The 27,561-nt window shown below is 42.3% G+C and overlaps 8 protein-coding genes across 8 annotated transcripts; 2 read left to right on the forward strand and 6 right to left on the reverse strand.

The window, feature by feature from the left end:
• The first annotated feature begins 424 nt into the window (after nucleotides 1–424).
• Nucleotides 425–1,640, forward strand: F4817DRAFT_150779 (uncharacterized protein). Its single transcript, XM_049297977.1, has 3 exons — nucleotides 425–677; nucleotides 741–1,072; nucleotides 1,185–1,640. The coding sequence occupies exons 1-3, from the start codon at nucleotides 572–574 to the stop codon at nucleotides 1,383–1,385; spliced, it is 639 nt and encodes a 212-aa protein (XP_049158038.1). The 5' UTR covers nucleotides 425–571; the 3' UTR covers nucleotides 1,386–1,640.
• F4817DRAFT_366153 (uncharacterized protein) lies at nucleotides 1,641–3,225 on the reverse strand (the record flags this gene model as incomplete). Its single annotated transcript, XM_049306951.1, has 8 exons — nucleotides 1,641–1,749; nucleotides 1,831–1,965; nucleotides 2,039–2,063; nucleotides 2,121–2,564; nucleotides 2,617–2,665; nucleotides 2,726–2,846; nucleotides 2,901–3,009; nucleotides 3,066–3,225. 8 exons carry the CDS (start codon nucleotides 3,223–3,225, stop codon nucleotides 1,641–1,643), a joined length of 1,152 nt encoding a protein of 383 aa, XP_049158039.1.
• Nucleotides 3,226–4,521: 1,296 nt separating this feature from the next.
• On the reverse strand, nucleotides 4,522–7,216 carry F4817DRAFT_341186 (putative iron reductase domain protein). Its single transcript, XM_049303720.1, has 6 exons — nucleotides 7,196–7,216; nucleotides 7,041–7,141; nucleotides 6,452–6,921; nucleotides 5,573–6,399; nucleotides 5,331–5,518; nucleotides 4,522–5,258 (listed from the first exon to the last, which is right to left on the reverse strand). Exons 3-6 carry the CDS (start codon nucleotides 6,498–6,500, stop codon nucleotides 4,931–4,933), a joined length of 1,392 nt encoding a protein of 463 aa, XP_049158040.1. The 5' UTR covers nucleotides 6,501–6,921; nucleotides 7,041–7,141; nucleotides 7,196–7,216; the 3' UTR covers nucleotides 4,522–4,930.
• A 92-nt stretch (nucleotides 7,217–7,308) lies between these two features.
• Nucleotides 7,309–9,227, reverse strand: F4817DRAFT_341187 (PLC-like phosphodiesterase). Its single transcript, XM_049303721.1, has 4 exons — nucleotides 8,554–9,227; nucleotides 8,236–8,489; nucleotides 7,879–8,174; nucleotides 7,309–7,793 (listed from the first exon to the last, which is right to left on the reverse strand). Exons 1-4 carry the CDS (start codon nucleotides 8,811–8,813, stop codon nucleotides 7,734–7,736), a joined length of 870 nt encoding a protein of 289 aa, XP_049158041.1. The 5' UTR covers nucleotides 8,814–9,227; the 3' UTR covers nucleotides 7,309–7,733.
• A 5,594-nt stretch (nucleotides 9,228–14,821) lies between these two features.
• F4817DRAFT_366155 (uncharacterized protein) lies at nucleotides 14,822–15,772 on the reverse strand (the record flags this gene model as incomplete). Its single annotated transcript, XM_049306952.1, has 4 exons — nucleotides 14,822–14,973; nucleotides 15,035–15,349; nucleotides 15,404–15,670; nucleotides 15,730–15,772. 4 exons carry the CDS (start codon nucleotides 15,770–15,772, stop codon nucleotides 14,822–14,824), a joined length of 777 nt encoding a protein of 258 aa, XP_049158042.1.
• Nucleotides 15,773–17,000: 1,228 nt separating this feature from the next.
• On the reverse strand, nucleotides 17,001–19,295 carry F4817DRAFT_150832 (pseudouridine synthase). Its single transcript, XM_049297978.1, has one exon. It carries the CDS (start codon nucleotides 19,138–19,140, stop codon nucleotides 17,701–17,703), a length of 1,440 nt encoding a protein of 479 aa, XP_049158043.1. The 5' UTR covers nucleotides 19,141–19,295; the 3' UTR covers nucleotides 17,001–17,700.
• A 208-nt stretch (nucleotides 19,296–19,503) lies between these two features.
• F4817DRAFT_150851 (thioesterase family protein) lies at nucleotides 19,504–20,204 on the forward strand. Its single transcript, XM_049297979.1, has 3 exons — nucleotides 19,504–19,674; nucleotides 19,740–19,790; nucleotides 19,854–20,204. Exons 1-3 carry the CDS (start codon nucleotides 19,601–19,603, stop codon nucleotides 20,197–20,199), a joined length of 471 nt encoding a protein of 156 aa, XP_049158045.1. The 5' UTR covers nucleotides 19,504–19,600; the 3' UTR covers nucleotides 20,200–20,204.
• F4817DRAFT_341194 (NAD(P)-binding protein) lies at nucleotides 19,504–21,619 on the reverse strand. The gene is made up of 5 exons (XM_049303722.1): nucleotides 21,379–21,619; nucleotides 19,854–21,220; nucleotides 19,740–19,790; nucleotides 19,633–19,674; nucleotides 19,504–19,580 (listed from the first exon to the last, which is right to left on the reverse strand). Exons 1-2 carry the CDS (start codon nucleotides 21,436–21,438, stop codon nucleotides 20,210–20,212), a joined length of 1,071 nt encoding a protein of 356 aa, XP_049158044.1. The 5' UTR covers nucleotides 21,439–21,619; the 3' UTR covers nucleotides 19,504–19,580; nucleotides 19,633–19,674; nucleotides 19,740–19,790; nucleotides 19,854–20,209.
• Between the last annotated feature and the right edge of the window lie 5,942 nt (nucleotides 21,620–27,561).

Below are 27,561 nucleotides of genomic sequence, written 5' to 3' on the forward strand. Positions count from 1 at the left end.
CATTGTCAAGGCATGGGGTATCATAAAGAAAAGCATCACCACACCAATGTTTCGTGGGAAGTTATATAAAGAAGATGCGACTTGGAGATAAAAGGAGATGATTGAATTTTCATAGTATCAATGAGTGATTCGTTCTTGTTAATGATGATATGGAAATGCGGCCAAGAAAGAAACGAAGACAACTTGGTACTATTATACAAGTAAATTAAGCATTGTTTACCTAGCCAATTAGTTCAATATCTGTAGGCACCTAAGGTATATACGAACACATATCGTCGATTAATGTACTCGAGCCCCTTTTTAATTCTTTTATGCGCTGCGCGCAGGGACCACTATATGCCTTCTTAATCTACCTATATACCGAGGGCAACATAGGCCACCTCTACCTAGTGGCGACCAATGATTTGCCTCTATCAGTGGTCTAGTTTTAGATAGGTTCAAAAATTTCCACGTAACAAAATTTTTTTTCTCCCTCCTACATATGCGCATCATCAACTATTGTAAAATCTAAAGAGTTAAGTAAAATCAAAGACGGCAACTAGACATATTGCAAGTCAAAAATATTAGTATAATGTCAGAGAACCAAGAAAAATCGAAATGTGGAGTCTGTGGAAAAGCCGAAGGGGGAGATATCGCCATTAAGCGCTGCGGGAGATGCAAAGCTAGCTTCTACTGCAGTAAGCCACCCTTTTAGCTCAATATCCACAGCCGAGACTACCAAAGCTAATCATAACTTCCAGGTACAAGTTGTCAGCAAAAAGACTGGCCATTGCACAAGGACGAATGTCGTGCTAGGGCCGATATGGCGGCGGGTAAGCAGTGGTACGACCGGTACCGAAAATGCGAGGACGGCGGCTCGCACTTCGGCGAGCTGGAACTCATCACCTGGGGTGGTGTTTGCTCAGTTACCGGCGATGAATTGGGTTGGGGCAACTGTGTCGTGTCCGAGTCGGCGGAACTGAAGCGCAAATACGAGGAAGACTTCAAGTCGGATGACATCCGCATGCATCAGTACTGGCCGCAAGGCTTTCGATGGACGTGCTGCGGCATGCTTAGCGATATGAATTTCGGGGTACGTATTTGATATTTACAACTACCTAGCTATGGCCGGACTTCTTGTCCTTGAGATATATGGTTCTCTTTTACGCGGAAAGGAATTACTAACTCTCGTTATAACATGTTAGTGCGATCACCACGGCACCGGTCCTCAGCCCTGCTCGTGTGACTTCTGCCACAGCGGAAAGTCGCTACCGGATGATGCCTATAAGGATACAGTACCACGCCATGGGCTACAGCTCTCTCGTGGGCCGGATCCGCGGTCGTATGATGAGACCAAAGCTGCGACTGCGGCATCGATGCGCCCTTTATTTGGCTTACCGTCATAGCATACCTTGGATACCTAACCCGATAAATCTTAGGTAATCTTGATATTATCAATATTATCAGATGCTGGATCACATGAAGGGAACACCTTATAATTTAGGTATTCGCGTAGTTGAATATAGGTAGAAATCCTAGATACTGAAGCCAGGGCGCAATAGGGGGCCGACAAGGATATCATCTTCCTTCTCTCGCGTGATGCTCACAAGATACTACCTTTCGTACTCCCTATGGTAGGAATTAATATAGACATGAACTTATTAGGCCGTAGCCGTGACTGGCATACTTCCATCAGCTCCGTACCATCCACCGTTCCTCGAGCAGGATGTCTTGCTTGACTTATCCGTCGATGTCTTGTATGAAGTTTTTCTACGAAATGTTAGCTATGCTACAATACTTATACGGAAGTGCACTTGATGAATTAGTCATTGAACAGAGAAAACTACGTACCCGACCCAAATAATAGCCTCGACATGCGTAGTAGTGTAGTCGATATCTGTTTGCGTGACCGTCGCGAAGGGCTTCGTGATAGTGACAGTACGTGGAGGCCTAGAATCGTCACACTTCGTTGTCGGGGCGGGTGTTCTTCAGTTAGTTCAGTTAGCAATTTACTTTATACTGAAGCTATATCAATGGCAACTGTTAAGGCCGAGCTTACATAGTAGCGATAATCGTTTGGTAGACTAATAGTGGTATGTTAGCTTCTTTAGCTTCCAATAGGGGTATTTATCTGAGCTTACCATCCTCTGTTGTTGTCGACGCTGGAATCGTAGTGACGCTTGTACTTGTAACGGTGTAAGTAGTCTCTGTGACCGTCACAGTAGTAGCGGCTACAGAAGCAGCAGCAGCAACCGCGTTTAACTTGCCGGTCTTCGTAGCTGTGTCAGGTACTATGGTTATGCCGACACTCGGGAAGCAGGCAAGTCCGATACAGATTGTAGGGGCAGGATCTGGTATAGTAAATGATGGAGGTGTTAGATAGTGACAGTAGGCTGTCTTTGTTATCGTGGTTGTCGAGTAGCTTGTAACCTTGTCTGTAGCAGTTCGAGTAATCAAATATGTGCTAGTAATTGTTGGTGCCGTTGGTGTGATGGTCACTGTTTGCGTGGTGCCATCGCAAGGTGTCGTCACCGTCGCAGGTGGCAGAGTTGAAGTCAGCGTTTGGGCAATGGTTTTGTATATTGCTATTATTATATTAGGTTCTATTTCTTAATCAACTGGGCATGGTTTTAGTACTTGTTGCGTTAGGTGTGCTGGTAACACCAACTACGACAGTAGGCGTGGCCTATAGTGAAGTTAGTATTGGCAACAACTGACCGTGGTATTTGACGAATTATATTCTCACAGTGATAGTAATCACATCAGGGGTGCCGACTGTCAGGGCAATAGTCCTTTGAACACCAATTGCACTTCCAGATATGATTATCTTGTATAACCCGGAAGTCATGGCAGAGTATTTGATTTCACTAAATGATAATAAGCAGCTTATTAACACCAAGTTAAAACTGGTTGTGTCTCACCATGTTGAGGTTACCTGAGTTCCGGCAGGTGTTGTACTTATAGCAGAGCAGGGGTGTTGACCGCCGTTAGGATCTATGAGAATTGGCTTTACAGACTCTTGATCGCATCCTAAGTATCGTCAGCCTATGTTTATTCCAAGTTCGTGTATAAGAATACTGTTATACCCTGGAATATAGTGGTGAATGTGAAATTGTCGTTTGAAGACGCATCGATGTCGTATGAACCGCCGTTCACGTAATCTACACCGTAACTAGCACACGCAGCGAGAGCTCTCAAGGTGAAGAGACTTAGAATAAGCCATAAGCTCGAGATTTGAGAAGCCATTTTAGAACAAAATACCAAGCGCTGTCGGCTTAGAACTGCTCTAAATCACGAGGAGGTCGCTTTAGGTGAGTCGCTAGGTACCTACCTAAGCTATCCTTTTGTAGTTACAGCAGATATGACAAGAGCCTCTAAAATTGGCCTAGTAAGTGATCAAGGTGTAGTATTAAATGGTCTCGTGGTTTCTAATAATAGTGAGAGTGAAGCCCGAAAAGCTGTAAGCTGTCGTGGCTGTCGTGGAACGGATTTTGTCAGGATTTATACCCGTCGATTGATGTCATACACAGAGTGAGTGTCTAGGATAGGTAGACCAAGTAATAATAATAGTATTGATCTTGTAACGCCTGGCCTTCTATCCTCTTACGAGGGCGCTTCGCGCCTCTTATATAGTCGATAGACCCCTGTAGCTACCCCTGACCCATAATACCCTGACAGATTTCTATACGCCAGTAACTGGCTAGATCGAGGACCAAATACTAGGTTCTAGTAGGCACATTTAGTAACGAGCCATTAAAGGTGCCGCGAAGCTATATAGGCTCAATTCAGCCTGTAGATGCATGTTTCTAGACCGCAGGAAACAGTCCGGCCCAGGCGAGCCTTCAACCTAGCATAGAAAATTAATTGGTAGATAAAAGGGCAAAGCGTCAGCTTCAAACGTAGTTACTGGTAAGATTTAGTATCGTCACCTTGCATTCATGGCTAGGTGGTTCCATTGTCTAGTTTTAGCCGTGATGATATTCGAATTCTAGATGTTGTCTTATACATTCCGTTATGTCTCCTTTCGGTACGCGCCGTGAAACCCCGTCGAACTTGCAAGTAGGCCATATGCGCACATTACTTACCTGATAGATTAACTAGTTACTTTCTAGAACAATTGATGGTACTTTAGAGCAAGTCTTATTCCCTATTTATCAATTTATTCATCATTCCATTAACATCTTTCCTGGGTGCTGTTAACGAGTGCTGCACGGCTATGTATTTTGCCAGAACCCCCCTGGTTACGGCTAGTCCCACGAAGGTAGGCTAAAGTTAACTCCAAATACCATGCTGGAGGTAGCGAGGCGCATATAGAGATATTTATTGAAAAGGAGGACACATAATTATGTTACGTTGCATTCAACCTCGTAACATATTTGACAGCCATAAAGCTACCCATGAGAAACGGTTCGTTTTTAGATCACATAAGGGTATCAAGCGTGTCGCATAGCTTTTGATGAATACCAACAAGGGGTAATGTATCTTGAAGCCTCGTGTTCAGTAACATCGGATTCCCTTTCCGCCTTATAATTTATTGCTAACCCGTTAAATACCGATATGCGTCTATATTTGTAGGAATATAGGGGCTGGCTCATATGAGGAATATTCAGACAGTGTATACTTGAGACACAAGAACGTTACCGCACGGTATCATACTTTCGACTAAGACGTACACGATGGTTAGGTACGTTTGCCTCTTGCTACCATATTATAGGCACCTAAGGTAATCATAAAGAGCAATAATATTGGAAATATGGAAACATGGAGGTGACCGGTTGGAAATGACTGCCCCTTTTTCATTGTATTCATGTTGCGCCCCGTTACCCAATTGACCTATCCTCGTCCCTTGCCCGCCCGAGTATAAATGAATGATCCGATACCCAAACGCCCTATTGATGCATTTTATACCGGCACAGCCTAGGTAATTAATTAAGTCCATCATACAACCTCCTTATACGTATTCCCGAGTATTCTGCTGCGGCCCGAGATCTGCCTTCATGCCCTGTGCATGATACGGCGCATACGTGCTCATACCCGGTATGCCCACGTTCTGCCCCATAGGCTGTTGTGTATTCGCGGCGCCGTTACCTTGGCCTGCCTGGCCGTTCTGCTGGTTCCACGGCTCCATATTGTAACCAGTTGGTTCGTTCTTAGACTTATTCCACCTCTTTTGGATGAACTTCTTCGTAACGAGGATGAGGATCATGGCTGGGAAGAGGAAAAGAATGAGACCTGCGAGGACATAGTTGTACTGCGATGCCTGAGCGAGCGGGAAGCCACTGGGTTTCAATGTTAGTAAGTTTCATTTAGTAAGTTTCATCTGGGCTGAATAGGGTGAGGAGGAAGCTTACAGGAATGCGTTAACGACACCCATAACGATGATCACGCGGCCCATCCATACGTGAATAGGGGCCATCTTGGTCGTTTGCTGTGTCTTCTTGAAATTGCGGTGGTGCAAGAAGCCCAGAGCAAACTGGGCGAAAATGAAAATGAAGATGAGAATGCCGATAACCTGGTGAGCAGTGTTGACCTTCTTGGACTACTAGTGTGTTAGTATTATCTTTCAACGCTCACGATATAATGGCCCACGTACCCTATTGTAGTACTTGCTGATCGAGAAGCCAAGACTCGAGCCGACAATAGTGAGAATGAAAGCGAAGCCCTGGTTGATCCCGTGCCAACGGACCCAGCTTCCCAAGCGTAGAACAAAAATGCCGAATGGATATAGACCAACGAACACGAAAACCATGATGATCGCGTGCATCAAGGCCGCGACATCCTTTTTACCTTCCTTTGATAGCCCCTGAGTCGTAGCGACTAGTGTGCTGTTCTCCGACCTGTCAATTATCGGAACGCCCGCCGGTCCCGTAGCGTGGGCCATGTCTAACGTGAATGTACCATAGTTATAGTGCATTCTCAGTGGCGCATCGAACGAATCAGACTTGAGAGTGCTACTGTCGCCCGTGGCGTATATCATATTCTGCGACTTGCTCGCAACATCGATCTTTCCATTCCCATCTGACCATGACCGGCAGTTGCCACAACGCCCATTGAATATGAACGTCCCATTATCGAGCCCAGTACCATCCAATGCTTCAACCTTGATATCGGGGGTATATACGGGTTCTGAGTGACCAGAAGCGATTCGTGGTGATAATGTGACGTTCTGCCCTGATTCTGATGGGTATGCCAGCAGAATTAATGAGCCAGCCATACGATCGGATCCAAGTCCAACGGCTCCCCAACTCGTTCCCTCCGGAAACATCAGCGAGAAGTATAGATCAGTGGTAGAATCGCTAGGGACGTTGAGTGCGAAGGCAAGGTCTCGCGGGGGTGAGATAAAGACCGAGCCAGCGGTCGTATTTGATGAAGTACTATTAGCATCCTGTGCTTGTGAGAAAGTAGTGAAGAGCGATAAAGCTACTCTATGTTAGTAGTTGATATAAGTCCAGGGTAATGAGAGGAGGCATACCTGCAGAGGCAACTAAGCTCAGCCGGCTGAGTGTACTAGAGGACTTCATGTTTCCGTATATATGAAGATATTATCGGGGTATCAATTGGCGTTAAGATCAAGTCAAAGGTACGTTAAGAGACTAAGGATTAAATATAAAAATCGTAACCTTTCCACAAAGATAGAAATATGAACAAAAGGAAACGCTGATGACAGACTGACAGTAGAGATGATGTAGTAACGAGTTCTTGACTTTCCTCCTCCTTGCGGCAATGGCCCTTTTAAATAAGTATACTTGCCCGGCATACCGGCATACCGGCATACCGGCATAGCGTATGCGGCTCCAGATCCGAGAATATCGTGATGTGCCTCTCTATTGGATCCAAGGTAGCATACCGGCGGCAAGCTACGGACCCTAGAGTTTCCTTCTATCTTCAGAGCGCTGATTGGTTCACTTTTGAAGTTCCTTGTAATGCGGAGACATTGATTGGCTGCGATGGATTTTAGAACCTTTGCCAAGCGCCCAGAATGCCGCCCGCGCTTGTTGAAGAGAACGATATTTATAGCTGCCCTGCGATTGGCCGATTTGATGAACTTACACTGAACTTACACGCTGGGGAATCTAAATTCCTTCATTCGTCAACATAGCTTTACTTCGCGTTAAAAATGTATGTACCGCGTAGTCATTCTCGACCTTATACTAAGTTATTCCTTTGTACAATCTATTATTACTAATATTACTAATAATAGAACCTAGATACCTACCTAGGTACATAATGTCGAGACCAAGCTTAGACGAAGCCGTCGAGCTATGTTTACGACTAAGTACTCATTATAATTAGCGTTACTTCAAACCTCTAATGTTGAACTATTAATACCTGTGATATAAAAGTACTTCATAGGAGCAAATGCTTGATTGTTAAGAGTCAAAGCCTCAAAGGACTTATGAATAGACGTAAAAGTATAAAGGATTATTGGGTTGATTCGGCGTCGATGCTTTGTACCTACTACGCATAGGTATACTCATTGTAACTTAGGTTGTCAATAACAAAAATATTCTAATCAACAGACAACTCCATCTCTTAGAGAATGTAGTCTCAAGTATATACATGAAAATTAACGGAGACCATAACGTTGTCTGCGTTGATCCCAGACATGAATGATCCACCAACTAATTGGGTATCATCTTAACATGCAAGGAACTAGGAATAGGTAACGCTCAAAAATAAAAGGTCGTCATCATCGTTATGATAAAGTATCGCCTCATAAAATCTCGTTTCTTAAGAGATCTTTCTTAAGAGATCTATAGCCCGTTGAGTAAGTCCTGGGCTTTTATTGTGTCCCCCACGCTAACATAATCAAGCTACACCAATTCGTTAGCAATTCCCCGTGAAACGCGTTGACTAGAATACCCCAGTTTTGCTAGGATGTTAGGCAGGTATACTCACCAAGACTACGTTGGGCACGCGGCCATAGCTACTCTTGCATGTGTCTGTCTGCTCGGTAATAGACTCTACCGAGTTCGTATTGTGCGCCTCAACCAGATCCGGGATTAAGACATCAGGTAAGACTTCAACATTCCGGTTATGGTTGGCGAGGAACATCCGGCCGTCAGCTGAAACGCCCGAGGGCCTATCAACGCCGCATCCACTTAGTATATCCTCTGTCGGATCAAAAGGAGTCTCGAAGTAGTAGGCGAACTCGTCTAGAATGTACGGGACCTTGGAAGTATCCATGTTGTAATCTATTAGCTATTAGTTTACCGTCTACCCAGTCGAAGAACTCGGGATATAGGTAACTCATACCCATAAATACCACGACTCTCTTGCCGCTCGAGATCATATCTCCCAGAGTCGGCCAGTCATCTAGACCGAACGTCTTATCCGGTGTAAAGACGTAGTTATCCAGCCCAGTCGACTTGAATACATCGCCATACTTGTTGATGTCAATCGCATCGGGGTTTGTTAGAAGCAGCGTTACAACTTCGTTTGGGTGAGCATCGATCCAAGTTTTAATAGGGCCCAGATAGTCTTGTAATGAGCCGGCATCCTCTAATAAGCTATTTCGCAAAGAATTACTATTAAGTCCGTGCGATGAAGTAATAGAGTTAAGATATAACTTACCACGAGGTATGGCACATCTGGGGCGATCCGTCCTTTTCTTGGGTCTGCGCCTGAAGGAATCGTACACCTAGGTCTAGTTGTTCCGTCGGGTCGGTTAACTGATTGTCTGCTGGGCCAACCCCAACAAAAGGCGAGTTGTGCGCCCCCACGAAGGTGACCTTGCTATACTGCCGGTCGCAGAGCTCAGCATGACCATTACAGTCTGCTGCGAGAGACCCCGCCGCGACGGCAAGGGCTGAGATAAGGATATTATTGCGCATTTCTGTGATAGTCTCTGTAGGTAAAAATGGTTTAAGGAAGAACTGAATTTGTATAGTGATCAACACTAGGTAAGTATATATAGAATCGAACAATGAATGAAGATCTCGACTAGATCTGGATCTATCGCGACACCATAATATTGTTGCAGAGCGCCCTTGTATTTAAATAGGGGATATTTATGGTCGGGCGCATGAAAGCATTGAGAGGGGAACAAACAAAACACCAATGGGAATTGTCGAGAATGACCAGGGGTCGCGAGACTCTTTCATCAGGAACAAAACATTATAAAGGCTCCTTTTCTAGCGTGTGCCTGTGACATGTGGGCGGCCATCCCGGATAGAGACTGAGACCTTCTACATTTGCATCTAGAATGTCTTAAGGGGTCCTGTATGGATTCGGGCCTTGTGAGCTTGTTACCAAGTTTTACAAGACAGCTGGATCAAATAGGAGCTCGCGCGAGGCCCACGATAGACAAGGGTCCCCGCGCCCGCATCACCAAACGTACCCCTGATGCTACGCCACCCAGCTAGCTAACTATGTAGGTTAGAGATCTCTAGGTTGTTTGCAAGAGATCTCGCTTTCCTATTCGGGCAGGACAAATACAAAAATATTATGACTTTAGATCTTTCAATATTATCGCTCATATTATCCCTACTGACAAGGCACGATACATAAAGGGGAATGGTGTATTTGCCCCGTTAGTATCAGAAATGAAATGTTGTCTACCTAAGGTACCTGGTTTCGCCCCACTGCCATCGATGCCTCATGTCCCTTAAAAGATGTTTATCATCGACGCGACACTGATCATCCTCACCCAGCGCCTGTAGCTCTTATGAATGACCATTTAAACGCTCAAGTGCCGAAGAGTAAAAACGTGTACCTTGCAGACTTATCAACCAGTTAGAATTGCTAAGCGAAGCTCTGGTAATCCGTAGTCTGGGCACCGTTGACTGTCTTTATTAGTTGCAGCGGGGTCCACACGCCTGAGACCCCTTTCCAAGCTTGGTCATTCCTCCGTCTATTATTGGTAGACACAGCCATGGCTTCTACAAGGGTTAGTGAAACTTGTGGCTTGTCAAGTACCGAAGTCTAATCTATCTTCAACAGACGGTTTCTATCGTGCAACTATCTTCGACATGGCAATTAGGTAAGTAAAATTATATTATTAGACCTAAAACTCGTCGGACTCAAAGTCCAATATCAACTAGTAGGACTGTACTACTAAAATACCAATCTTGCTGAAAGCGACCTCTTGTCTTATTGCGAATAACTACCTAACCTAAGGTAGTTAAGTATTAGGTAGTTAAGTACCTAAGTTACACCGAACGTGCAACGACTAGAAGAGCTAAGTTACCTATCAACCCTATAATACGTAATAAAGAGTGTAGTTATTTAATTGTTGGTAGTTAGTTATATTAAGTTTGAGTTTTTTTTAAGCAGTGGCTTATTAAACGACTAAACTTGTGATACCGTAAAAGATCTAGTTAACAGTTATAGTAGTTATCACTGATATACCTAGTTACACATACTATCGTCACACATATTCTTACTACCTTAGGTACCTACATAGCACGGTTCTTAGTTCCCCCGAAAGTCGAATATTATTCTATTCCGTAGCAATTACATCAACCGAAATCATTGCGCATACCGCTTTATGCGACCCAGTCTTACGGATAAGTCGAGTTGTATCCGTAGCTCTAATGCATAATGCTGATGGTGTTATGGCTAGGTATGGTGGAAAGAAGAACGCGGGCTAAGTTAAGATACTATCCAAGGAGGCCCAATTTTGCAACTACTAATTGTTTTGACTATTAGGTATTTTACCTATTTCGCTCATCAGTAGGGGTTTTCCAACCAGGTACCATTTCCCCGATCCAATAGATTTGCGAACTATACAGCGGAGAAAACCATCCGCCATTAGGTATATTCTAAGAATGACTGCATCGCCTACCATTGAACGTCATGGAATGTGTGGCATCGGGGTCTGGTGGCATCGGGATCTGACCGGGGATTGATTTCTGCAGCAGAAATCAACTAGTTACTCGGTACCACGTAGTCGTCCCTTCAAGAGTGAATCATGAGAGAAGTCACAAGGTTGACGTCTTTTGTGTACCACAATATGGATCCGAATATCCAGGTCCAGTGGCGAGCGGTGGAGACTGTGCAGCAGCAAGATGTCTCCTGACTAGGATCGGAGCAAGTTTTCCGGTGACCTCACTGCCCACGAGATTTATGGACTACATGGCTCACACGTGGCCGATGGTTGTAAAGAACTGGGTATAAGATTGCCGGGAAAAGCTAGAGCAGGTGCAAACTTTATATTGCCAGGAACCTTTGTGGTTATAGGGTATTTAAATGGATTCCCATATGATATATTAGGTAAAAACTCGGCATCGACTCGAATGCGAGTCAATAAGTAGCCCTTTAGTTTATTTAGTTGTCGGTTTCACCATTGACCTCTAGTGGCGTTATTAGGGTTACCTATCCCGCTGGACCGGATGGTTAGAGATCCTAGAGACAGGCGAACTCATTACTCTTCAGATGTGCTAACAAAAATCACCTGTAGAAAGGCAACACTAGTACAGGCATAAACCTGGGTTTCCATATTCAGAGGGCAATCCTTCAATTCTTAGAGGAATATCGTAGTTCCTTTTCCGCCACTAAACGAGTCACTCTACTGCGAAATATTCCACAACTTTGCGGTCTGTCCGTAAAAGCTCCGTGGAATGACCAAACTTAGGTAACTATCAATTCTCGCTGAGATACAATCCCAGAGGACCCCATCAACCATCTCGTCGACAAGCTACTAAGAGGTGCGTATTTGGTTTAAAATATCGATCTGCTGCTAAAGACACTGGTAAGATCTGAGGTCTATCTAGTTTCCTGGGTTGTTTATTTAAATATTATAGGTACCTATCTAATACTATGATGTGAATCCACTAGGATACTACAACGGCTATGGCAATAAGGCTTTGTCCGCCCAGATCAAGGACAAGACGGGTACCGCCGTAGATCCTAATAGCTCGTGTGATGATTGGCAACTGGCGCCTTAGTTTTTAGGACCTTGCGTAAGGCCAGACTAACTTATATTCATATTGTCCGGCTTCAGCATGAATAAGTGCCTCAAAGTAGATAGCTCCCGTGTGGGGGTAAGAGTCTGCTTCTACGTACCTAGTAGTTACACTCCTATCGGATATCATCTCCGAATCTAAACCAATGTAATCCGGAGGTCGCTCCGGTTTTAGCCTACGAGAAGGGCCGCGCCGGCATGGGATAGTAAAACTTTATTTATGTTCCGTAGGGGAAAATTGCGTTGATGTAGCGGCAAAATTGCACATGATTGGTAGGTTATTAGGACCGACTAAACGTGTACCTAGGCATTGTAAACCCATTGTCTTAGCGTTATAGTATACAATAAGTAGTATATTTTTATGGAGCTCCTGGCCGCGAATCCTCTCCGTGGTTCCAGAAGAAAAGTTGTATAGAGACCTAGATACTTGTGCGCCCTTAACATAAAGTTATAGTACAAGTAGATTATTAGGCGCTTATAACATATAATTGTAGATTTTTTTAATAAACGAGTTATATTTTATTGCTTCCTTTGCCGATTTAGTTATTATAATAATATATTTGAAGCCTTAATAGAAGGTATAGAGGAGATGGGATATTCACGACCCGTATTGCGGCTGATACATAGACAGGTAGTTATAGTAAAATAGAAAGTATTACTACTTGTTACTAGTTGCAAACCATGCTAAGGTCTGTAGTGTACTTAGCTAACCTAGGTATATCTACGCCTTGCAACTTACGCGTAAGAATGTTGGGATCCGTAGGTATGCCTGTCTCCAGGTAGAGTTCAGCTAGATCATTCGAGTTCCTAGTCCACGTGTCACTTAGCCAAGAATGATGCGAAATGATCTCATGACTCTATTTCATACTGGACAAGTAGAGGCTATTACGAAATCATCTGGAAAAGCTATGGCCTACATGATCGGAATTTTATAATATACGTGGCCGCAATATTCCGCCATACACGCGAGATATCTTGAAGTGTGCGAAGATAGACCACTAACAACGTAGTCAGCTTTCCTTGCAGGATTTTATATATCGCATGCACCCTAAGCTAGCCGTGAATGGGATTAATAATTGTGTATTAGTTTGGTGATAGTCTAGGGATCAAGAATCGTATACCACTGTTTAGCCGTTGAGGCTGTCGTGTGTGGATGGGACACGTATGCTTTCGATATTTTAGTGGTTTAGCGCCGATTAACTCTGTCGTTACAACACTCCGGTTTTAGCACTAACTACCTAGGTAGACATATTCGGGTTATGACAGTAGCAATATATTTACCTACCTAGTGCAAAATTAGACACGGGAGGGCTACATTCGGATGTCGATGCGAAGCTAGAACTTAGCTGGTGATCATTTTGGGTATTTAGGTAGCCTCTACACTAAGCAGCATTTATACCAGGCTGACTTAATTAGGCTAACCTAATAACCATTTTAACCAGCTAAGTGAAGTTATGGTTATCAGCTAAAATTCACGAAGGGAAAGGTTAAGAGTTCGAAGTAGCCAGATTGTCAACAAGAGTCTACTTTGGTCTGGATCAGAGAGCCACCTTGGCCGTCTAGTTTATTTAGCCACCACCTAGTTATCACCAATTGTAACTAAGCAGTTTGTGCAACCACTTAACCTACTTGTGTTTGTTAAGTCCACCAGCTAGTTTTCGGATATCAACGGAATACACCGTAGTTGTGATTACACCTGAACTTGGCTCATCCTACAAGCCACATGATGTGTTTGGGGAACGCAGAGTCGTCAGCAAGGGACATTGAGGCTGAATCTCGATAAAAATCTAATTATAATGGTTGGGATAAAACACGTAGATCACGATTAAATATTCCATCGGCGGATAGAATATTGGGTTGAATGGTACCTAAGGTAGGGAATAATAACAAGGCCCTTATTCCATTGCTAAAGACTTACCACTCTCTGTTGGTGTTCTCTTTTATCATAATGTACCCTAGGGAGTCTACTAGTCGATGTGGAGTTGCACTACCCCAGGTCTGCTGCTTTCTCCATGTAGATCAAAGGTCTCCATGTAGATCAAAGGGAACGTTACATAAACTAAATTCAGACATTGGCATCCTGAATAAGCATCTACCTATTGTAGGAAATGGCGTATATTATGAATCGAAAGCTCACAGTGCAGGAGTCTTGCCTATCATTTTTGAGCTTGGCACCTAGCTTGTTATAATAAGTTTCGAACACAACGTGTAAATAAGAACTGAGGTAGTTATTGTAGTGATCTTTAATTGAGTGTGCAGTATATATCTAATATCTAGTCAAGATAAGTATTTTGGTATTTAACATATTGCCTTACTGGCCACCTAAAACACCGGGAATTTCCTTCCAATTCCTTTCATATTAATCATTTCTCATCCCATCCATAACTCAATCCATAAAAAGTCTATATCAAGATAGCTTAATGTGAGTGCGTGGCAATACTGACTGTACCTGTGGACTCCGGATAACGCCTTGTGAAGCTGTCTTGTTGCTTGGTAACTGCGTCTCGCGGCGCCCGCCGGAAAAGCAAATCGACCCATTGCCGGTGTGGTATGATCTGCTGACTCGGCTGAGGTGTTAAAACTCTGCTGAGTCTAGTATATGCTCCGTGAATCGGTCTGATTAACCAGACAATAAGCTACCTACGCGTTCAAGTGTCCCAACCAGGTGGTCACAATCAAACAGCGCAGCAGCTAAGTCGACGAGAGGATGTGATAGCAACATTTTGCCTTTACTCGATGGAGGCTATGTTGGATGTCCTTGTATCTTAAGGGCGGACATGGCCTCGGCGGACTCGCGTAGAAGTGGTCGGGCGTCTGGATGCGCCGAACCAAATATGACTTCAGATCGCGATCGCTCTCCTGCCATATTAATCAGGCATCGGCAGTCCTCGATATATCATATCAGGAGCACATCATTTCGGCATGAAGCCTTCATGATTAGAACGTGCATCTCCCAATCTGGGGTATATGCGAGTTGTGCCCGAGTGTAGCCTGTTGGGGCTGGTATTGCGGCATTGGGTACATACTCCACGGTTGCAAATGATAAGTTGGATTGACAGGCATGACGTTGATCGGGTCGCATCCAAATCCTATAATTATATTAATTAGAAACTCAGATATAAACTTGCTATATCGCAGTCGGAAACATACCTGGCTTCGTGTCGTCAAAGGTGGCCTCGCCATTGACGCAAGAGATGGTAGGAGAGTGTACATTTGGGGGTAGACTAGACCGCTCAAAGACTGTGGTGGGAGCACCACTAGGAATGTAATTACCTCCAAAATCGTCTGTACCAACGGAGGAAACAGGGCTAGAGACTGTAGATGGAAGGGAACATGGCCTAGTCGATGGCCAACCTTCTGCAGCATCGGGCATGTTGTTGTAAGAAGAGATGTTCTGCATCATGGGGAAGCTGGGTCCAGACTGCCCGAAGGAATGGGGTTCCGAAGGGCTAGAACTGTGGAATACTGTAAAAGGGTTAGTCGCTAAATCGCACCCTGAATATAAGATATCGTGCATACCAGGGTGGTATGGTTCGCTTGTGTTAGCAGCACGAATACCCATGCTTTCTCTAAGATGACGAAGTTCATTTTCCAGGGTTTTATTTCTCCGGAGGAGGGTTTGAATAGTTTTGTCTCGATCTTGATGGCTGCGGAGTTCTTCTATTTCTCTCTCAAGGCTTTCAATATGTTCTTTCGTCCTAGCACGAATTGCTCTTTGAGCTTCTCTGTCGTTGGCACGCTTCCGAGCGAGCTGCGTAGGAGTAAGTGTAGATACACTCCTGGTCCCTATATGCATAAGGTCAACTTCAGCCAAGACTACTCAAAAATGATAGGGTATACGCTACCTTTGCGCTTCCCAGCCTTGTTGGTCTCTCCTGCGGGCTTCATACTGTTGGAAATATTTCGGATTCAGTGTTGACTGCAGTATAACTCTTGTGTAAGATGATGATATGGAAAAGGGCGTGTCTGGAAGCATAGGTGATACTAAGTATTTTAAGGATTGGACGATGTGTCTAGTCGTTTCGATCTACATAGCAGAAGATCAGATGACAATCATGTTGACATAACCTGGAAGTTATATAATAACTAGATGGGGTGACTAAACATGTAACTGCCATATGGTAAGAACTAAAGCTACGAACAGTGTAACTAGCCCACCATCCTTGAAACGGCTTCCCCATGGGAGACTAGAGCTTGAAGGATGCCCCCGGTACTGCAAGGAGGTAAATTCCAGACAGGTTACAGGAATCCAACTCATAACCAGACAGCCAATATCCTCCTAGGTATTTACCAAATTACTACGTACACAAGTAGTTCTTCGAAAGATAGCCTAGAATATACTCTGGCCATACTCGCTAGGTACATAGCTATCCCATCGACGGACCCGAAGGTAAAGTTCCACTCCAAACTAGCCTAAGTAATCTTGACAGCCTCAATCCTAGTCTGCTAGAAAGCTTCGATGCAGCGACACAGAGGCGCGTGTCCTAGGACATCGGAATATAGCGTTAACGGCAAGGTCAGGGTTTCCAAGTAGACTTTACGCTACGCCACTAGATGGAGGCCATTTTGAACCGGCCTATGGAAGACCCCTCGGAGCGAACCCCCGGAATGGGCGAAGAAGAGGGCGCATAAGTACGTCTATACAAAGATAGTAGGTTAATGCTAGAAATCACATCAAAATCTGGGGGAAATGTAGGCTTCGGGTTGGTCCGATTAGTTGAGACCAATTGGGCGAGTTGATAATTGCACAGACCAACCTCTATGATGCTAACATTTTCTAGGTCTTATCTTTCCGAATTCAGCGACCTCAATTTTTATGGAAAATTTAATGTTCTCTGAAGAGCTGTAAGACCTTATAATTCTTGAGTAGGTAGAAACGGAGGTTTGGTTGCCACATAGAAAAGGAAAGCTGTATCATATTTATGACCTTCGGATTAGGTACCTAAGTTACTCCCAGCGGATTTGCAAGGATGTTAAGACGTATAGAGGTGAATGCTGACGCGTTTGATTATTATATCCGTAATATTTGCGCCGACTTCAACCGTTGTTAAACGCTACTGCAACTTTTCGCTAGCTGTGACGGCTGAAGATGATTTCTATATCGTGAGTGACATATACCACTAAGATCTCTAGCCGTATTCCGTAATATAGCTATTATTGAGTAGTCTCATAACAGGTACGATCCCCGACGTTAACGCAGAGCCCCAAAAGGGCTACACATTGTCTTTGCCGGGCGTGTCAAAGTAACGACGCGTGAAACGAAGTACGGTGGCCTAATGAAACCGAAACTAGTTCAAGGCGAATGCTCCTTCGATGGAGCTAAGACCCGCGGGATGGAGATCAAGATCAAAGTGATGCCGTGACCCCCATACAATGCCTGGATGCCGTGACCCCCATACAATGCCTGGATGCCGTCTGAACTCTGTCTATGAAAATAACCCAAGCGGCGGGGCAAGACTCCAGACCTATTAGTAGTTCTAAGCAGGTGTATTTTCACCACTAACCAGCTAAGGTACCCAGGTAGATAACTAGTATCATTTCACTAGACTAGTCCTTATAAGCACTATTTGTGATGCAGTAAAGAAGTATACCGCACAATTCCGTACTTGGACTTTACGTCCCACTTAGTCGTGAAGGGTTGTGATAAAGGGTCGCATTGCTTCGGGTAGGTGAACGTCGGAAGAAACTGGCGAATCAGGTAATGGTACTTGAAATCCCGCCCGGTACCGACCAAATGGGCAATGCTGTCCTTACTTGCTCGTTCTCTTCGAACTATTCGATAGGTGGTGGTCGATTGGGGGTTAACGCGTAGGGAGTCATACAATTTCGGGGTTGACATCTTTTACTGCTGAGACCAGTTCTTCCATACCTCCGACTTCTGTAGGCCCTGACATGCCAGAAGGGGGTAAAGCCCATCCAGGAAGAGGGCTAACGTAGCTCCACTCGCCACCCGCATCCTCGTATCGAAGACTATGTAGCCATAGCGAGAGCTCCTGCAGTCCGGGATCTGTGTATAATGGTGTATCACAGATCTTACAGAGCTCACCAGACATCTTTTCAGCCTTTCTCTTGTAGTACTCGTCCACCATCTCGTCATGGTAAGCAACGGCGTCTGCCACTTCTTCTTTTCCCATCCGATTGAGACGTGTAATAATATCCTCATCTGTGTTTTCAAGGGCCTCGGGGTCATTGTACCCGAGATTCATTCCCCAAACCCTTTGGTTAGCGTAAATGGGATCATTTTGGATAGGGTGTCCTAAATGCTGGAGGTGAACGCGGATCTGATGAGTCCTGCCGGTAACTGGAAGACATCGCACAATAGAATATCCTTCTTTACGTAGCCATGGCCTACCCTTATCTTCGGAAACGCCTTCTATTTCAGAAGGATCGTTATCTCCCTCCCGTCGCGGCTCACGTGGGGGATAATATGCTAGCTTTTTGAAAACCGTGCGAGCCGTCTTCCCGTTTGCCCGTACTCGATTCAACCCAAGTTTTGGGGAAATTTGAAGCAAAGGCTGATTGCAAACTACTTCCTCGTCGGGGAAGTTGCCGATAACCCTAGCAATATACTCCTTTCGCACACTTCTTTGTTTAATCTGTTCGCTTAGGCGATCGGCCGCCTTGGGGTTCTTTGCGACGAACATGATGCCGCTGGTTAACCTGTCGAGCCTGTTGCAAGTATATGCGATCCAGTCTGGACCCCTCTCGGCCTTCATAATTTCGATGACGGAGTTGAAATTATATCTTCCTGCGGGGTGGACCGGGATTCCAGAAGGTTTGTTAATCACAATCATATCCTCATCCTCGTGGAGAATTCCTATATCATCTGCCGTAACAGGTGGCTCGTGCCGATGTATCGTATGTGACACAAGCTCTCCATTTTTGAGGATATGATCTGGACTAGTCGGTTTACCGTTAACGCATATTTGACCTGTTTCCATGGCGTTTTTATAGTATGCTAGAGGTCGGTCTCTAAACTCGCTCTCGAACACGTCTATAAGCTTCCTGCCTCTCCATCGCTGTTTACACCAGGTTTTATACGTGAAATGATACGGAGCGATACGTCGCAAACCATTCTCGAAGTAATATGGCCGCGGCCAAATATCAGCGCACGGAGTAGTTAGGTTAGAGGATATACCGTTCTCTTTTTTCATGGCCGTTGCTGGCTCAGTGATGGTCAAGGCTTCGATATCCGGCATAATGATTGCCGCAGGGGTTGTTGTCGAGGAAGGCGACAGTTCTGCGACGTGACTCATGATAGATGATGGATCGAAGAAGCACTGCCAACGTCGAATTATTTCGGTAAAAATAAGCTCGCACTTTAGGTACAGAATGGTAGAATTCACAAATGCATCACATTTTCTCCAAAGTCTAATCTATTGGGGTTAATTGCGGGGTCCCTGTTACATTCCTAAAGTATGTAATATTCAAGGTTCCAAATTTAAAGACCATTTGCGTATCTGGGGAAATTTTGTCGGTGAGCGTCGGCAGTATAGAACGGCCCGACCAAAATATCCGGTGTTGTACGAAGTACCTAACCGCCCGGAGTGGACGGGAGCGGAACATGGATGTAACCTACTTAGGTACCGACAGATTTTAGTTCAAAAATACCTCCTAAGATAAGATGACAACATACAACATACAACATTCAACATTCCAGCCTGAGCCGACTAGAAATCCACCAAATATTCATCTGGTACGAGTAATTATATAGACATGGCTCAAAGCAAGGAATTAAAAAGTAGAAGTAGAAAGGATTACCCTTTTATGCTTGAATATCGAACACGATGGTATGCCCATCCCTACATCCCGAAGACGATGTTCAGACCTCTAAGTGACTAACACCTCTCTCTAGGAGCGACAACGACATGTACGATCATATGAACAATTCAGTATATAACTTTCTGTTAGTCAACCCGATTACACTAAGTACTAAGTAGAAAGGTTTCTAACACCAGACGTCTACTAGCTTTGATTCTGTGATTAATTCTTACTTGATTGACCATTGTGCTCTCCATCCACCAACCTCGGCGCAGCACCCTCTAATGGCCCAAACGCATTGCAATTACTTTTCCCCTATATCATACCCTAAGGTTGCCGAACTCTGCCTTCGGGTCAATAAACTGGGGAAATCCAGTGTCGTCTATGAGATTGCACTGTTCGAGAAGGGCGTTGAGCAAGTCAAGGCTGTGGGCGAATACGTTCAAGTCTTCGTAGACCGCTCAACACAACGACCTAATTCCAACGGTATGGATTCTAAACTACGGCAGGGACTCGAGAAGCTACATGTAGGACCTAGTTCCAGCAAGTTGTGAAAAGCCCCCCCTATACGAAATCTTGGTACTCCAGCTTCTGACGCGCCCCATCCTGTTCGCCGCTTGACAACATCTTCTCAATCAGTTCCAGATCTGCGAGTGCTTGTTCAGGAGTCTGGTTGGGATTTGGTACTCCAGACACAATGGACTCAGCCCAGGCATGAACCTCCTCCTTGACCCCACTAGTCTTCTCGAACACCTTTTCCTCTGCCACGGCATTTTTCCCAATTCCTCGGAGCGTAACTACCTTAGCTCCCTCAGCCTTAACAACACCTTGTTCGCAGGCGATGTCGAATTCGAATGCATCCATAGTTGTTCCCACGGATGTAATATACGAACCCACTACACCAGACTTCGTTTTCAAGACCGCATTGATGGAGTCTACTGGAGGCAGATGGCTTGAAACTAAGGCGGTTTGGGCCACCAAGGTGTCAATGGCATTTTCTGCGCCTAGGAGTTTCCTAATGCCGGCTGTGAAGTGCACGCCACCGTCTAAAAGGAACCCACCCTGGTACTGCGGCGTTGTCCGCCACGGTGTGAGGTAGTACTTGTTGGTTGCCTCCATCATAGAGTGTAGCCTTACTACAAAGCCCGTAACCTTGCCGAGCTTCTTGACCTCCTCAGCACCGTAGGCCCAGCCTGGTTGGAATCGGAAGTTTTCCGCTATAGCTAAGGATGCCTTAGTCTCAGCCGAAATTTCTTTCGAGTATGCGATCAGCTTATTAGCAGTTTCAAGATCCTTGGCTATCGGCTTCTCCGCTAGGACATGCTTTCCGGCTGCCAGGGCCTTTTCGATATATGCGGGCTGATCCAGGATTGGAAGAGCAATTATAACTCCGGTTATATCGTCGCGCTTAAGGAGGTCTTCATAAGACTTGCCATCTCCAGAATCCGACGAGTACAGATCCACCGAGGGAGTAGTAGCATCACCAGAAACAAGCCATGAGGCTTCTTCTGCGCTCTTACGAGACCGAGACCAGATAGCCTTAATCGACAGCAGGGGGGAGGCAAGAGCAGCGGGCTGGTGGTATGTTAGCTAATATCACTTTTTAAGGGGGGAGATTTAGGATGTGTCTGTCCAGGGGGTCTAGCCCTCTTGGGTAGAATTTTGCATGACGTCGGTCCCGTGGTGAGAGACTGACAGGGACAATAAGCCACGAGGGTCTCCAAAATACTCACTATATGCTGCTCTTTGACGAAGATGCCTCCGCCGATAATTGCTATTCCCAGAGGTGCCATGATTTAAGTAATCAGTTAGATATGAATTATGCTCTATAACTTTTCAACCCGAATTCAAATAAGACGGAAACCCTTAATTTATAACCTTATTAGCATGAGCTTGATTGGAAATGTAAACTTCTTAGCTGATTCTCCGCTCCGGTCGGAATCACCATATTTGGCAAGTCTAGCAGTTCAGCCCCTCTCTGCTCGGGATAGAATCTCATTGGCCCATCTCTTGAGCTTTGTACGTTATAGTACAACGTCAAGCACAGCCCATAGCCCAACAACACCCCGGGTCGATCATTCACAATGTAACCCTTCATAGATTAAAGCCTAAAAGAGAACGACTTGATCGAAGATCGATACATGTATACCAAAAGCCCTACATGCATGCTGTCGATGTTTCCAAAAACAAATGAACGAGCCGGGGAACGTTGATATACAAATCAACTTCAACCATCTTGCGTACCTAAGCAGTCAATCATAACTGGGAGGAATATACGGTCGTATTGCTCTAAACCGGCCATATCCTAACATCATGGACGATGATATCCTCATAGGGTCTATCTTACAAGACAATGAGTAATATCGATACATAATAATAATGACTAAACTTAGGCTTCTTCTTTACACCCCCAATAAATTGGAGAGAGTAATGAAAAAGGGGGTGCATGTATTTGGTCAGAGACACAGGCCACGTGCAGCCGTTGATACAAAAAATTATGGAATGCATTAGAGCATTCCGCTCACCAACTGAGCCCAGTTGCATGCGTTCGTTTCTGGAGGTAGTGTAATACCAGAAACAGGCCGCACACGAGCCTTTAAGTAGGTTCCAAAAATTCATTTTCCAACTGAGCCAAGGCACACCTAGGACAGCCAAAGCAGTGAAAGACCCCGGCGTCACATACCCTCTGCCGCGTTCACCCCACCTCAGTTACCGCAGGGTCAGTTTACTAGGCCGAGAGTGCAATGCGTGTAAGAGAGAAAATAGTCCAGAGTGCGCTTCTCTCCAGGCTTACAATATCTCGCTCCCACCGCGTGCCGGACTCGAACCGATCACCGGAATTTCTTCTCTCATAGATAAAAGGTAAGAGAATACGGGAGCAAGTCGAGGGACCCGGGCCGTACGAGCGTGGGTTTAACCGCACACTGCCGATTCCCTGCAAAGGGTTTCATTCAGCCTTCGGAGGTGCGTCCTTGACTGTTGGGTTCGGGCAAATTCCTCTAGTGCAAGTTCATACCCAGGACCAAGCACCACATCCCTGTCCTGTATATGTATAAGTGTAGAGTGTCGGTCGGTTGGTCGGTCGGTTGGTCGAAGGTAGGGAGAGGAGGTAGGAGGTAGGAGGTAGGAGGTTGGTCGGTCGATCGAAGAGGAGTGTCGGGCGGCTGTCGGCGAGGAAGAGGAGGAGGATTGTCGGTCGGGAAAGAGTGTTGGTCAGTCGAGGGTAGGGCGAGGTAGGGCGAGGAGGTAGGGTATTGGAAGTAGGGATTCTATTATTGTTCGGTGGTTAGTAATGAGGAAGGTAGTTATCGGTTGTAATAAGTTAGTCAAAGGTAGGTCAGGGTAAAAGGGGAGGTAAGAGGCAGTTGGTCAGCGGCTAGTCAGTGAGGTGGGCGAGGGGAGCCGAGATGTAAACAATCAAGAAAGAAGTCTCGAGGGCCTAGCGTAAGTGTTAGCATTTTAATACAGTAAGAGTGCGGAGTCGATTAGGTTAAGAATAAGGAATGGAAAGGGTTGAGAATATAAAAATAATAAAAGGTAGTGGTGTTTAGTGTAAGGTCTGGGTTTAGGCAACAAGTTAGGGTAAGGTTAGGTAGACGAGTAATGGAGTGAATGTAATTTAGCGAATAGGTTCATGGGTTTAATAAGAAGTTTGAAAGTCTTCAACATGTTGAGTGGTTTGTGATGAAGTAGGAAAGAATTGGTAGTGGTGGTAGCGAGCAGGAGGAGGAAGAAGTATGACTTGTGCCATTCGTGGTGTAAACTTCAGGCACGTAGACTTTGTTGCCAGAGTATAACAGACGCGTTCGGATAAATAAAATTTCAACACGTACCTGAGCTCAGAGAAACCTTTTCAAGAAAATGAGAACAAAATAATAGCCGTACAGTTGAGTGAGGTTGGTCAATAGGTATGGTGCACTAAGGTAAGGATTAAAGGACAAGTTCGATATGGATGAAAGCTTTAATTAGAAGGGTATTGGGAATGTTGTTGGTGAGGTAGTATGGATAGAAGAAGAGAGGTTGGTTTGGGAAATGTGTTGAAGGTGGATGAAGTTGGAAATAAATTTTGGTTGCTGGTGGGCTTCTTTATGTAGGTAAATTTCGGAGGGGTGATTAGGAATGATGGGAATGTAATCAATTACTAGAAGATCAAAAATATTTAATCTTCAAGTAGGGGATTAAATCAGAGGTACCTAAGTAAATCAAATCAGTAACATCACCAGCGCAACAGGTGGCCATCACCTAGGATACGCATATATTGTCAACTCAAAATCAAAATCAAAATCAAAATCAAAGTACGCAGTACTAAGGTACGTATCAATAATAATTAGAATCAACACTGGAACTGATTCTACCAGCGTAATACGGGTAGTGATTTAATTTTTTTACGTACAAATAATTATATTTCTATACCTTAGGTACCTAGCTACATACCATACTTCGATCGTCACGCACCCCCCTATTAATACAATTGCTCCTATTTACATTGCTCCAAGATAGGTCTCTTATGAAGCAACAGAGGCTACATGTAGCACTACATAATACACGTTTTGATTTGCGTCGATAACAACAATACGCCTTAGTAAAGTTTGTAATATTCTCTATAGAACGAATTTAATTTAAGTACCTAAGGTACATCGAGGACGCCATAATGTCAAGTAAAAGGGTAACCTAAACACCGAGAAGTAATTGTTTTTAAATTCAGCCTCACTGCCAATAAGGTTACCAATACTGGCCTTACTGATTTCCGTTATATATCACAAGCTATCTTTATGTTAATAACTTTTAACTACTGCAAAGCATGCCTGTAGTGCAAAATTACATTTCTATTTTCTCGATCAGTTTGATAAGTGAGGTTAATCAAGCTTTTATTTTTCAACTGCATCATTGGCTTGATTGATACATATCCAATAGCACCCCATCTAGATTGGGTACATAACCTTACGTACATATACGCAACTACCTAATACCGTGGTACATTTGTGTGTAAAAAAGGTACCCTACATAAATGCCCTTATATACGTATGTAATGTATATAGGAACGCACTTGTCACGAGAAGGACGTACCTAAAGTATTTGATTACATGTGAGAGTTGCTGTCTTCTTCTCAACAGATTAGGTCAACATTGGAACTCGAGATACACTGCGTGATGATATTTCCGATCTTACTAAAATTAACATTAACCCCTTCCGTTCCGGCGATTTAGGCCGCTTTAGCATTGCGCAGAAAATATTTTGGGCCTCGCAAAGGGAAACTACGCGGATTGAAGACCAAGTCTACTCCTTACTCGGAATTTTTGGTATCGCTATGCCTCTCCTATACAGCGAAGAGAAGCGATCGTTTCTAAGTCTACAGGAGGAGATTGTTAAGGAATATGAAGACCAATCCATCTTCGTCTGGCACTCTTATGGATCCTCTATTAGCCTCGTCTGTAGTTCAATTTATTAACTCGGGGCGCGTTGTAAGTTGCAAAATTAACCAAGACAGGTTACCATACGGAATTACTAACGGGGGTATCTAAAATCTCTCTACCAATACTACTAAAGGGACAAGGAGGTCAATACAAAACTCTTTCTCGTCGTGATAGATGCTAGACAGACCAAGCCCCCGGTTTTATTAAGGGGAAATTCACCAGTAGAGACACCATTACTGTCCTAGATTGTCATTAGCTAGACAACGACGGTAGTATGATTGCGGTCTTCATTCGAGAAGTAGAGGGTGGCCTATCGTTAAACCGGCCCTACAGATAATAGGGGTGCCTCTTTGGACTTGCCTCGAGCACATTAAGCAAGTATTATAAGCAGCCTTTAATATATAACCATTATAAAAAAACAAATAATTAATTAGTAAATAATTTATAATATATATATAATTTTTAATATTATTAACGTTTGCTTTTTTTTAAATTTATAAAAAATCCAAAAATTTTTTATATATAATATAATAAATAATTAATTGGTAAATAATTTTAGCTTAAATTTTAAAACTTTTATTATATTATACGTTTATTATAATTTTTATCATTTAATAAAATTACTTTTTTTAACATATTTTTATTTTTAAAAATTATATATAATAATAAAATAATTAATAATATATTAGTTAATTATTATAATTAAAATATTTTTATTTATAAAAACAATTATTTTAAATGATTTTAAATTAAAATTAAAATATTCGTTTGTTTGGTTATACCTTTTTAACTATATTACTTTTTAATTAATTAAACTTTTACTTTATTTTATATTTTGAATATTTTAACTTTGGTTTAAAGTTTTATTAAAACCCGTTTTTTTAAAAATTAAATTTATGGCATAAAAAATTATTAAAACAATTATTAAAACAATTATTAAAATAATAATATTAACGCGTTTTTATAATAAATTATAATTAATTATATAATTATTATTAACTTTTTTATTAAGTTTATTAATTAAATATATGTATTTTAAGTTAAAATTAATTATAATATTAATTATAACATCGGTTATATCAGTTATATCGGTTATAACATCGGTTGTAATATACGTTATAATACGCGTTATAACATGCGTTAAAATTATATAAATATATAAAAAAAAAGTTTAAAAGTTTAAATAATAATATTATTAAATTAAAGTTAAAATAAAAAATATTTTATACGTAATATTATATTATTAATTAATTTGTTAATTATGTTAATTTTTTATTATTTTTATGTTAAATGTTTTTTTTAACATTAAAACTTGGTATATAATAATGTAACGTTATACGAATATAAAAAAAAGTTAAAAAAATAAAAAAAAATTAACATTAAAATCGAGTTATTATAATAAAAACTGTTTTATATATTATTATAATTTATTAAATTGTTAAAAATGTTATTTTTTATTTTTTATTAATAATTTTATGTTAAATGTTTTTTATAAGTTTAAAATAACTTTAAATTTAAATTTGTAAAATGTTTTATTTATAACTTATAAATACAATTATACGGGTTATGCGTTACGTGGCGTTTATGGCGTTAACAAGCGTAAACGGGCGTAACCCGTTTATAAAACGAATTTAAGTTTAAAGTTATTTAAGATAAAAAAACAATTAATTTTTTATTTTAATAGTTTAAACTAAAATTTGAGAAACGGGCTTTGTTTGTTAACGCTATAGCGTTATAAAACGCATGGTTTATGTGTTTATATTTGTGGGTCACGACTTAAGTGTTTTTTAAATTTTGGTTTAAATTAATTTAAGCGTTAAAGTTGTAAAAATGGCATAATTTTTTTAAAAATATTATGTTTACGATAATTTAATATTTAATAATAACGTATAAAATAGTTTTTATTTTTATAATTTAAAGTTAATATTTTATTTTTTTTACTTTTTTATTTTTTTTACATATTTATACGGCATTACGTTATAATATTATAAGCTTTAACGTTTAACGTAAAAATAATATCGCAACCGATAATATACCGTAATTAATATTATAATAATATTTATAACACTTGTAACAACATTTATAACAACGTATAAAATACTTTAAAAGTTTTTATTTAATTGTTTAAACTTTTCCATTTTTTTTACATATTTATACGGTATTGCGTTATAATATTTTAAACTTTAACGTTAAAAAAATTGTTAAAAAAATAATATTAATACATTATTATTATAATTAATATCATAACAACACCCGTAACCATATATAAAATACTTTAAAAGTTATTATTTAATTGCTTTAATATTTTTGTCTTTTTTTTATACCCGTACGGCCTTGTGGCATATTGCGGTTATTAAATTACAGCTATTACATTACAACCGATATTGCGGCTAATATTAACCACTTTTATCAACACCACAACCACGTATAAAATAAATTATTTTATATCTAAAACTCGTAATTTAATTGCTTAAATTTTCCCATTTTTTTTTTATACCTGTA

The sequence above is a fragment of the Daldinia loculata genome (genome assembly GCF_022478755.1).
Source record: "Daldinia loculata strain CBS 113971 unplaced genomic scaffold F4817scaffold_32, whole genome shotgun sequence".
NCBI classification, from domain to species: Eukaryota; Fungi; Ascomycota; class Sordariomycetes; order Xylariales; family Hypoxylaceae; genus Daldinia; species Daldinia loculata.